This window comes from Hypanus sabinus, chromosome 18 (assembly GCF_030144855.1).
Source record: "Hypanus sabinus isolate sHypSab1 chromosome 18, sHypSab1.hap1, whole genome shotgun sequence".
Lineage (NCBI taxonomy): Eukaryota > Metazoa > Chordata > Chondrichthyes > Myliobatiformes > Dasyatidae > Hypanus > Hypanus sabinus.
The window spans coordinates 15,164,224-15,176,798 of NC_082723.1; the positions used below are offsets into that span (position 1 = coordinate 15,164,224).

Genomic DNA, 12,575 nt, shown 5'->3' on the forward strand with positions numbered 1-12,575 from the left:
TACAGTAATGAGCCAACAGAGATGAGCTGGGACAGCACAGAGGAGGAGGAAGTCTTGGACCTCCCAGTTAACAAATAAGTGGTCTATGCTTATGACAGCCTTTTGAGTAATCTCAGAAATTTCTGTAAACATTTCAGCATTGTTTTGAAGGACTTGCCAACTTGAACTGTGGAAGGTCCCAGTTCAGTGTTGGCTGAGGACTGGCTTTAAAATCAGACACTTGGAAACCTCGTAGCCTGGTTTTATGCTTTCATCGGAGGGTTCTTAAAGGGCCTTGTAAAGGGCCTAACATCAGACTGCTAGCTCATGGAAAAAGAAGGAGACTCCTGTAAAGTGCTGAAATGAACTGTAAACGAGAGTGTATCAGTTTCCCCAGTGGGCAATGTTTATCTTTTATTCTCAAGCAAGTCGACTTCCTTGATGCATTGTTCCCCTGATTTTATCTCCACAGTGCTTTGAACAGTAGCACCTTAAAAGCAATGGGAATTAGAATGTTGCCAGGATATTCTGACCCTTACACAGGAAGGACTCTGACCAAGGGAGAAATCGGATGTTTTCTTAGCCATTATTCCATCTGGAAAGAGGTATGCATCTTCAATACCATGAACTTGTGTTATTAAACTGTTGCGTTTTTGATAAACACAGAGATGTATAAAACATTGGTGAGGCCGAATTTGGAGTATTATGTACAGTTTTGGTCACCTAATTACAGGAAGGTTATTAATAAGGTTGAAAGAGTGCAGAGAAGGTTTACAAGGATGATGCCGGGAGAAAGGTTACAGAGTTACAGAGAAAGGTTGAATAGGTTAGGACTTTATTCCCTGGAGCATAGAAGAATGAGGGGAGATTTGATAGAGGTATATAAAATTATGATGGGTATAGACAGAGTGAATGCAAGCAGGCTTTTTCCACTGAGGCTAGGGGAGAAAAAAAACCAGAGGACATGGGTTAAGGGTGAAAAGGGAAAAGTTTCAAGGGAACAGAAAGTAGTGGGAGTGTGGAATGAGCTACCAGATGAAGTGGTGAACGCAGGCTTACTTTTAACATTTAAGAAAAACTTGGACAGGTACATGGATGAGAGGGGTATGGGAGGGATAAGGTCCAGGTGCAGGTCAGTGGGACTAGGCAGAAAAATGGTTCGGCACAGCCAAGAAGAGGCAAAAGGCCTGTTCCTGTGCTGTAATGTTCTGTGGTTCTATGATTCTGCAGATACAGGAAATCCAGAGCAACACACACAAAACGCTGAAGGAACTCGGCAGGTCGGGTAATATCCATGGAGGGCAATAAACATTTCAGACTGGGATCTTTCATCCTGTACTGAGAAAGAGTCTCGGTCTGAAATGTTAACTGTTCTCTCAGCATATTCTAAAGACATCCACATTTGGTCAAATCTTGACACGCATTCCTGCTGAGTTTCTCCAGCATTTTGTGTGTGATGTTGTGTGTTCTTGTTTATATTATTATTACATATCTAGCCAAGATTTGACCAAAGGTCTCGCTAGATCTGGACCATAAATCAGATTATCCTGATTTATGGTCCAGATATTCTGTTTGTGTGGATCTTGGCACTCAGCTAATACCTCAACAAGTTTCTGTTCTTCTTTTGTCAGTCTTTATTTCAGAAGGTACTCTAACACAGAGATGATCACAGATTGATCCTCTTCTGAGAAATGTTGTCAGGATGAATGTGAAGGACCTATTTTCATTAAAGACGCCAAAAGTAGGGTTCTTAGATTGAAGGTAACATAACTAAATCAGTCACAGTATTTAAACTTCACAGTTTCAACTGCAACATGTGTAACACAATATCCCTGTATTTCACTGTTACCAGTATCTTTGATACTGGAAGTAATCAATAAGTTAGCAACAAAGGTCCTCGATTAAGACAAGAACATTTTAAAATTTAAGGTAAGTACAAAGATAATGTTTTCACCAAAGCATGCTCACTGCCTGAAAGGGGTGCTGCAGAAAACAAAATCTCTTCATATTTAAAAAGTACCATAATGATATGTTTGTTGCGAACAGCCACAGAATCTTGGAAGTAGGGTTAAGCTGAACAACTTCATCATTAGAATGGGCGTGGAACGACCCTGTATCCTGACCCACAGGTTTTAATGATTCTAAGAGTCATTGATTCTAAGCCTTGATTCCAAGAGCCAACCTGTGGTCCATGGACCCCTCAGTTAATGGTAAAGGTCCATGGTATTGAAAAGGTTGGGAACCCCTGCATTAGTGTTTGAATACTAATAGTCATTGGTCTGTACAGTACAGAAACAGGTCTTTCAGTCAACTGGTTTGCAGCGACCAGGAAGCACATCCAATCTGGACCCATTTGTCAGCATTTGCCCACAGCCTTCTAACTCTTTCCTATTCGTGTACCTGTTCAAGTGTCTTTTAAATATTGTTATTGAACCCACTTCAACTTCTTCCCACATCAACTTGTTCTACATACATATCACACCTGTGTTAAAAGAAAATGCCCCTCAAGTTCAACCTTTTACCCGAAAGCTATGCCCTCTCATTTTTAATTCCCCAACCCTGGGGAAAAAACTGAGGGCATTCACTCTATGACCCTTATGATTTTATACATCTCCATTCGATTACCTCCTACCCTCCAAGGAGAAAAGTCCTAGCTTGTCCAAACTCTGCCTGTAACTTAATCCCTCAAGTCCTGGCAATCTTTAAATTCTTTCCTAGATTTTCCAGTTTGATAGCATTTTTTCCTATAGCAGGATGACCAAAACTGAATATAATGTTTCAAGTGTGATCTCACCAGCATTTAGTACAACCACACCATGACCTCACAACTCTTATACTCAGTGCCCTGACTGATGAAATATGTCAGAAGTATTTTTTCACCACCCTGTTTATCTGAGACTTCAAGGCTTCTTTATCCCCCAGCACTCTTCAGGACCCTACTATTCACTGAGAAATTCCTACCTGCACATTGCAAAATGCAGTATCTTGCATTTCTCTGATACCTAACTTCAAGCAGTCTAGCATAGGAATATTTCTTGAGTTTTCCTTTGAAGCTACTTATGAAGGCATTATCTCTCTCCAGCCTAAGACTGGATGACAGGGCACAGTGATGGAGTCATACATGAAAATATAGGTCTTTCTGCCTATCTTGTCCATGCTTCCCATCAAGGTCTTACTTCATTCACCAGCACTTAGACTGTAGCCTACCACGTACAGGAGAGGAATTGAACTGGTGATTCATTGGGCTGTCAGGCCATTGCCTGGGTACCACTATTTGTTAGGCAAGCACCTTTCATTCTTTATCAGTTTGTGTTGGGTCACTGGGTTCTGGCACTTTCTCAGTGGCTAGCTAACTCCGTAAGTCATTTTCAGTCCCTTATTTATTTTGCTTCAGTAGCTAGCAGTGTCAGCATTGGTCTCAATGTCAGGGGTATAGTTCTGTATTCTATACTGCAGTAATTCAACCAAATAGAATTTGCAAACATGAGGAAATCTGCAGATGCAGATCTGTTCTCAGGAGGAGGCTTTTCATTCCAGGATGAAGGAGATGTCTTCCTTTTTTAAACAAAGGGGCTTCCCTTCTTCCACCATCAACTCTGCTCTCAAACGCATCTCTCCCATTCCCCGCACACCTGCCCTCACCCCATCCACCCACCACCCCACTCGGGATAGGGTTCCCCTTGTCCTCACCTACCACCCCACCAGCCTCCAGGTCCAACGTATAATTCTCCGTAACTTCCACCACCTCCAATGGGATCCCACTACCCAGCACATCTTTCCCTCCCCACCTCTTTCTGCTTTCTGCAGGGATCGCTCCCTACGCGACTCCCTTGTCCACTTGTCCCCCCCCCATCCCTTCCCACCGATCTCTCTCCTGGCACTTATCCTTGTAAGCGGAACAAGTGCTACACCTGCCCTTACACTTCCACCCTCACCACCATTCAGGGCCTCAGACAGTCCTTCCAGGTGAGGCGACACTTCACCTGTGAGTCGGCTGGTGTGGTATACTGCGTCCGGTGCTCCCAGTGTGGCCTTTTATATATTGGTGAGACCCGACGCAGACTGGGAGACCGTGTCGCTGAACGCCTACGCTCGGTCTGCCAGAGAAAGCAGGATCTCCCAGTGGCCACACAATTTAATTCCACGTCCCATTCCCATTCTGATATGTCTATCCATGGCCTCCTCTCCTATCAAAATGAAGCCACACTCAGGTTGGAGGAACAGCACCTTATATACCGTCTGGGTAGCTTCCAACCTGATGGCATGAACATTGCCTTCTCTAACTTCCGTTAATGCCCCTCCTCCCCTTCTTACCCCATCCCTGACATATTTAGTTGTTTGTTTTTTTTCTCTCTCTCTGCCCATCACTCTGCCTGTTGTCCATTTCCCTCTGGTGCTTTCCCCACCTTTCTTTCTCCCTAGGCTTCCCGTCCCATGATCCTTTCCTTTCTCTAGCTCTGTATCACTTTCGCCAATCACCTTTCCAGTTCTTAGCTTCATCCCACCCCCTCTGATCTTCTCCTATCATTTTGCATTTCCCCCTCCCCACACTACTTTCAAATCTCTTACTATCTTTCCTTTCGATTAGTCCTGACGAAGGGTCTTGGCCCGAAACGTCGACAGTGCTTCTCCTTACAGATGCTGCCTGGCCTGCTGTGTTCCACCAGCATTTTGGGTGTGTTGTTTGAAATAGAATTTGCTTTATTTTTGTTTTTAACTCTGCTGGATGTTACAATTAACTCCAGTCATGTATTAAGCTAAATATTGCCTGAATTGATTGGATGTCTGTCGTATCTGGCCTCAACAGTTAAATTTGTGCAGTTCTTTTATTGTGAAGAAGATGTGAACTACACAAAGAAACCATTGCAGCAGAGTTTTTAAAGTGGAAAAGCTTGTTTCACTGGGGCAATTCCACTCTTTCAATCACAGAAGTCTGGGTCCAGTGGTATGAATAGTCATCACAACTGGGATCTTCCATGGTTGCAGTGGATGATCATGACTTCTGTGGCTTTTTATGCCCTTCTCTTGTCACAAAGTACTGCAGAACCGGCTTCCTAGCCGCTGGATCTCACTGTTGATCTTGTCTGTCCAGTCTGCTGGAACTGACTTTGCATGTAGTCAGTTGCCTTAACTTCAATTAGCCATTCCCAGGTCATTGGATAAAGATGAGGTGAAGGAATCTTGGCAGATGTGTGGGGCATTGCCTCATGGGAGTATTTGGGGAAAATAGCACAAATGCCTCTTAAGGAGAAGCCAAGCAAGTAATTAAGCAGGAAAGGTAGAGGATGGATGTGAAGAGGATGATAACTATTGAGGGACAAAGATGAAGCAATCATTTTTCTCTCCAAGGGTATATGACTGCTTGGCTTAACTACCAGAGGGAGTTAAAGCGAAGTCTTAAAGACAGAGATAACCAAATGGTGCAACATAACTGGGATGGATGGGAGTGCAGAGTCGAGATTGCAGTCATGATCTTACTAAATGGTGTAGCAGGCCCAAGGAACTAAGTGCCCTACTCCTGATTTCAATGTTCATGTACAGAAAAATATGTTATTGGGTCAGATACAGTGGAAGGTTCATGTAGATCATAAACACAGACACAAAATGACAAACCCAAATGGATTGGTTCAATCTATTTCCAAAACATCTCCCGGTTCTGCCCTGCCCTGCAGTCCTCATCCATGCCTCCATTAAATTTGAGTATTCATCCTTGGCTACCCTCCCATCTTGCATTGTTCATAAATTAGAGATCTTGTAAATATTATGTGGAAAATAAAAATTGTGAAAAAATGTTCTGCAGTTCAGGCGTCATATCTGGAGAGAGCAACAAAATAAATGCTGGAGGTCAATGAATTTTCTAAACATCTAATGAAATATCATCAACCTGGAAAATTAGCTGTGGCTTTCTCTCCGTGGATGCTGTCTGACTGCTGATTATTTTGCTTCCTTATCTCCTTATGTGGATCAGTATAACTCTCATGAAGCACATTGGGATTCATCACTGTCTTAAGGCAGCAACTGAATATGTTATTTTAATAATTAAATAAGCCAAAAGAATTGGTGCAGTTTGCCCTGAAACTTTCTTCCCTTAGCTGAGGCCATAGAATCTGTGTCAATTTAATGGGTAAAAGTATTTGTGAGATATGGACCTGTGTGTGGCACTGGAGTCATTTTGGCAAAATAAAATTCCTAATCTGGGTGTGTGTTACATTGTATGTTCTCAGCATGCCTGGGCTTCCAAGCTCACTTGTTCTGTACCATTCAGGCTAAGACAAAAGAATTCTTCCGGTACTACCTGAAATGAGATCTCTGCTTTCTTGTTGAAGTCTATTGGGAAAGGTATTCAAGTGTTATTGTTATGCTAATAAGTCAAAGGTTGACCCAATATTTATCTAAACTCTGGCTCTCCAACTTTGACTAAGTTTTGTTTGAAGGGCTGTAGAAGCAAAAAGAAGTGAAATCATCTATCCCTCACAGAAGAGTTCAAAGGAAATTTATTATCAAATATATAATGGGTGTGTGTGCTTCCATACACCACCCTGAGATTCATTTTCTTGCAGGCATTCACAGAACAAATAAATACAATAAAATCAATGAAAAACTACAACAAAGACTGACACACAACCAATGTGCAAAAGAAGATGAACTGCAAATATATTAAAAATAATACCAATACTACTAATAATAATAAAATAAATAAGGACACATATTGATTGGCCCTTAGAAGTAAACATATTCCTAATGCATAACTATTATCAAGTAGGAACTTGAGACTGTCAGCATACACAGATAAACTTCATCAACAGTTTATAGCCCAATAACCTTTTATGCATGTAAATGCACAATGAGTAACAGATCAAGGTAGAGTAAAAATAAAAAATAATTTATTGCCTATAGACATAAAGTAGCAGGAAAGAAGGCAACCTAAAGGCCACAACAATGGTATTCAAGAAAATGTCACCCCCCCCCCAAGTGCTGATGGAAATGGAATTACTTCAACAACTGCTCCACAAACAGATGGTACTAGCAACAACACAGATGTGGAGCCTCCACAATATGCTGATGATGAAGCTGAGTTTACAGACCAAATAACCCTAACACTTAACTCCACACTAACAGAATACATGGGCAGTGACCCACCAGAAAGACCCTGCATGCCAAAACAAAAAACATTATCAGAGTTTGCAAAAATTGTTAATACTCTCAATAATATTAAATCACCTCAACATTTAGGAAAGCTTGAATCATTTGGAGAACTGCACACAGTAATGTACTCATTAATGGAAACCCAAAACTGAGTAATGAAATGAGAACACCAAAATGGCAAAAGCGATTAAGAAGCAAAATTGAAACCTAAAGGGTCGAAATAGCCTGCCTAATGGTGTATAAAATGGCTAACCTAAGCAAGAAGGTTAAGAGAAAAGCTAAGGAAATAAAACATCCACACTAGATATGATCAGCCTAACAAAGGTTTACAAGGATGATTCTGGGAATGAAGAGCTTAATTGTACTGACTGGAATTTAGAAGAATGCTTGGGGATCTTATTGAAACCTACCAAATATTGAATAGGGTGGAAGTAGAGAGGATGGGGGCGGTATCCGGAACTAGAGGGCACAGCCTGAAAATTGAGGGGTGACCCTTTGGAACAGAGGTAAGGAAGAGCTTTTTCAGCCAGAGTGTAGTGAATCTGTGGAATGCTCTGCCATGGACTGCGGTGGAATCCAAGCCCATGCGTATATTTAAGGTGGAAGTTGATTGTTTCCTGTTCGGTCAGGGCATCAAAAGACATGGTGAGAAGGCAATTGTATGGGGTTGTGTGGGATCCGGGATCAGCCACGATGAAATGGTGTAGCAGACTCGATGGGATGAATGTCTTATGGTCTAAAAGCGCTATAGAATTTATTGATACACTAAAACAAAAGCTTGGAGCATAGAAAATCAGACTAAATGAAGAAAACAGAATTATCAGATCATGGATAAAGATAGATCTGGTCCTCTGGTTGAGGTTCTAAACTGGAAAAAGACCAAATTTGAAGAAATGAGAAAGGATGTAAAAAGCATGGATTGGGACAGGTTGTTCTCTGGCAAGGATGTGATTGGTAAGTGGGACGCCTTCAAAGGAGAAATTTTGAGAGGGCAGAGTTTGTATGTTCCTGTCAGGCTTAAAGGCAAAATGAATAAGAATATAAGGAACCTTGGTTCTCAAGGGATATTGGAACTCTGATAAAGAAGAAAGAGATGTATAACATGTATAGGCAACAGGGAGGAAATAAGATACTTGAGGAGTATAAAAAGAGTAAGAAAATACTTAAGAAAGAAATCAGGAGGGCTAAAAGAAGACATGAGGTTGATTTGGCAGTCAGGGTGAAGGATAATCCTAAGAGCTTCTACAGGTATATTAAGAGCAAAAGGATAGTAAGGGATAAAATTGGTCCTCTTGAAGATCAGAGTGGTCAGCTATGTATGGAACCAAAAGAAATGGGGGAGATCTTAAGTGGGTTTTTTCTGTCTGTATTTACTAAGGAAACTGGCATGGAGTCAATGGAAATGAGGCAAATAAGTAGTGAGGTCATGGAACCTATACAGATTGAAGAGGAGGAGGTGTTTGCCATCTTGAGGCAAATCAGAGCAGATAAGTCCCCAGGACCTGACAGGGTATTCCCTCAGACCTTGAAGGAGACTAGTGTTGAAATTGCAAGGGCCCTGGCAGATATATTTAAAATGTCGGTACCTACGGGTGAAGTGCCAGAGGATTGAAGGATAGCTCATGTTGTTCCGTTGTTTAAAAAAGGCTCAAAAAGTAATCCAGGAAATTATAGGTTGGTAAGTTTGACGTCAGTAGTAGGTAAATTATTGGAAGGAGTACTAAGAGATAGGATCTACAAGTATTTTGATGGACAGGGACTTATTAGGGAGAGTCAACACGGCTTTGTCGTGGTAGATCATGTTTAACAAATCTATTAGAGTTCTTCGAGGAGGTTACCAGGGAAGTGGATGAAGGGAAGGCAGTGGATGTTGTATACATGGACTTCAGTAAGGCCTTTGACAAGGTCCGCATGGGAGGTTAGTTAGGAAGATTCAGTTGCTAGGTATACGTGGTGAGGTAGTAAATTGGATTAGACATTGGCTCAATGGGAGAAGTCAGAGAGTGGTAGTGGAGGATTGCTTCTCTGAGTGGAGGCCCGCGACTAGTGGTGTGCCACAGGGATCAGTGCTGGGTCCATTGTTATTTGTCATCTGTATCAATGATCTGGATGATAATGTGGTAAATTGGATCAGCAAATTTGCTGAAGATACAAAGATTGGAGGTGTAGTGCACAGCGAGGAAGGTTTTCAAAGTTTGCAGAGGGATCTGGACCAGCTGGAAAAATGGGCTGAAAAATGGCAGATGGAGTTTAATACAGACAAATGTGAGGTATTGCACTTTGGAAGGACAAACCAAGGTAGAACATACAAGGTAAATGGTAGGACACTAAGGAGTGCAGTAGAACAAAGGGATCTGGGAATACAGATACAAAATTCCCTAAAAGTGGCATCACATGTAGATAGGGTCATAAAGAGAGCTTTTGGTACATTGGCCTTTATAAATCAAACTATTGAATGTTATGGTTGGAATGTTATGGTGAAGTTGTATAAGGCATTGGTGAGGCCGAATTTGGAATATTGTGTGCAGTTTTGGTCACCAAATTACAGGAAGAATATTAATAAGGTTGAAAGAGTGCAGAGAAGGCTTACAAGGATGTTGCTGGGACTTGAGAAACTGAGTTACAGAGGAAGGTTGAATAGGTTAGAACTTTATTCCCTAGAGCGTAGAAGAATGAGGGGACTCTTGATAGAGGTATATAAAATTATGATGGGTATAGATAGAATGAATGCAAGCAGGATTTTTCCACTGAGACTAGGTGAGAAAAAAAACCGGAGGACATGGGTTAAGGGTGAAGGGGGAAAAGTTTAAAGGGAACATTAGGGGAGGCTTCTTCACATAGAGAGTGGTGGGAATGTGGAATGAGCTGCCGGATGAAGTAGTAAATGTGGGCTCACTTTTGACATTTAAGAAAAACTTCGACAGGTACATGGATGAGAGGTGTATGGAGGGATATGGGCCAGGCGCAGATCAGTGGGACAAGGCAGAAAAATGGTTCAGCACAGCCAAGAAGGGCCAAAAGGCCTGTTTCTGTGCTGTAATGTTCTATGGTTCTAAGAATGATGAAAAGATTTAGACAGGACTTTGAAGCTAAAATTGACACACCAAGATGCTGCCAACCCTAGCACAAAATTACCAACAAACACAGAGATGATGAACTTTTGGTCTAATATCTGGTCAAACAGGACAATGAACAATCAAGAAGCAAACTGGGTAACAGAGGACAAATAAGACACTCACACAATTGAAGACATGCAAATACCTGGTTACAATCGATATGCTAAACAAAGACAGTTATAAAAAATACCTACAACTGGAAAAGCACTGCAGTAATTATTGGTATCAATAATATTTATACCATCTGGGATATCAACAAGCAAATATTCATAATTATTGGTATAAAAAATTTACTTGGCTTCATCCAGCCCTATTAATACATATCAACAATTTTATTAAAATCATGAAAGAGTGCCCAAATTTTTGACAGAAGGCAAAGCATATCTCTTCTCTAAAGGAGAAATCATAAATATCATCCTATTACTTGTTTCTGAATTATTTATAAAATTGTAACATCTTGCAGCTAATCACCACTCACTTGGATAACCACAGTATACTTGCAGAAGAGCAGAAAGGATGCCTTAAAGGCTGCAAAAGGATGTAAAGAACAACTTATAATAGAGTCTGTAATTCTAAATGAAGCCCAGTGGAAAAGAAAAAAATCATTCATATTGATACATTGACCACCAAAAAGCATTTGATTCTATCCCACACTCATGGTTAATAAAAAGTTCTTAATGCCCAATGCCTGTGAAATTCCTGAATCAGATGAAGTTTCAGCATGCTGTAATCACCCTATCTATTAACAAACAAAAAGAACAACTACCATTATCAAAATAAACTGAGGCATTTTCCAGGGTGATTCTCTAGGTCTACTAAGGTTTTGTCTAGCTTTAAACCTGCCCTCTAATTTACTGAATTGCATGAAAATAGGGTATTAACTCAGCAACAGCCAAATGAATTATACCTTAACACATCTTCTATACATGGGCGACAAATTGAAATTATGCACTCCTTCATTAGTAAAACTAAAATTATTAATTCAAATAGTTGAACTATTTTCAAAAGATATAAGCATGAACTTTGAACTAGATGAGTGCAGAACTTTAAACATAAAGAGAGGCGCAATAGAGCTAGTAGAATATAAAACAGCAGCAGGATACAATACAACTGATGGATGACTATGAAACATATAAGTATCTGGGATATCAACTAGCGGAGAAAATAGATCATAGTACAATATAGGGAAAACTTTTGACAATTTAGTTCAAAGTTTAAGAAAATTTACCAAAGTTCTATAGTAAAAATTGACAAATACAATAAGCTCTGTCACTATACTCACATTAACATATTCTTTTGGCATAATATGTTGGTCCAAAACGGATCTGGAAAACTTACCAAGAAAGATAAGAACCGAAATGATAAACTTTAGAAAACATTATGTATACTCGAACACACTTAGATTTACACTACCTAGCATAGAAAGAAGAAAAAGAATAACATAAAACTTCTAAGGATATATCAGGGATAAATAGGATTCAGCACTCCATGCAAACATATGCAATTCTAATAAGAAGTACTAAACTTAAAATGAAAACACGACCCTGAAAAATGAAGAAATTATCAGTGCAGAAGAAAAAGTTAACCAATGGAACAGCATGACCTTCCATGGAAAACATCCCTGTGATCTGAGCAGACCAAGGAAGAGTCGAATGCCTGGCTCTCTTCCCAGAAATGGGAAGTAAAATAAGTAATAGTGCGGATATTAGTTGTAGAGTTCTTGAAAGTGAGTCCGTAGACTGTGAAATCAGTTCGGTGTTACTGGAATGAACTTACCCTTGCTGGTTCAGAAGCCTGATGGTTGAAGGCAGGAACTGTTACTGAACCTGGTGGCATGGGACCTGAGGCCTTTGAGTCTGCTTCCCAATGTCAGCCTGGATGGTCAGGGTGTACCTTGACGAAGGATGCTGCTTTCTTGTGCCAGTTCTCCTTTTAGATGTGCTCAGTGGTAACAAGGCCTTTTCCTGCGATGAACTGGGCTGTATCCAACACTTGTAGGCTTTTCCATAGCTGGGCATTGGTGTTTCCATACCAGAGAACATGAGAATAAAGATCGACTTCAGAAAACTGTCCAAGTAAGCAATAGATGCAAAGTGAAGCATGGGTAGAAGTGCTGCAACAGAGGGGTTTTGTGTCTGCTGAAACAATTACACTTCAATGTGCTTTCAGGTGGTAGATCGAAAGCTGAAGAAAGTAGTGGTGTTTGAAGATGATGTGAGGTTTGACGGCCACTTCAAGAGGAAGCTGTTGAGATTGCTGAACGAAATTGAGGATGTCGATTTGGAATGGGACCTTATGTAAGTGCACATGAAACTTGTATTTTAATTGTTTGAG

The 12,575-nt window shown here is 40.7% G+C and overlaps 1 protein-coding gene across 2 annotated transcripts in view; it reads left to right on the top strand.

The window, feature by feature from the left end:
* LOC132407347 (procollagen galactosyltransferase 2-like) overlaps positions 1-12,575 on the top strand; it is a 293,400-nt gene that overhangs the window by 254,689 nt on the left and 26,136 nt on the right. For both annotated transcript variants that reach the window (XM_059993706.1, XM_059993707.1), the window contains 2 exons: positions 452-584; positions 12,411-12,538. In XM_059993706.1, the coding sequence (XP_059849689.1) occupies positions 452-584; positions 12,411-12,538 (261 nt within the window). The remainder of the gene's footprint in view (positions 1-451; positions 585-12,410; positions 12,539-12,575) is intronic.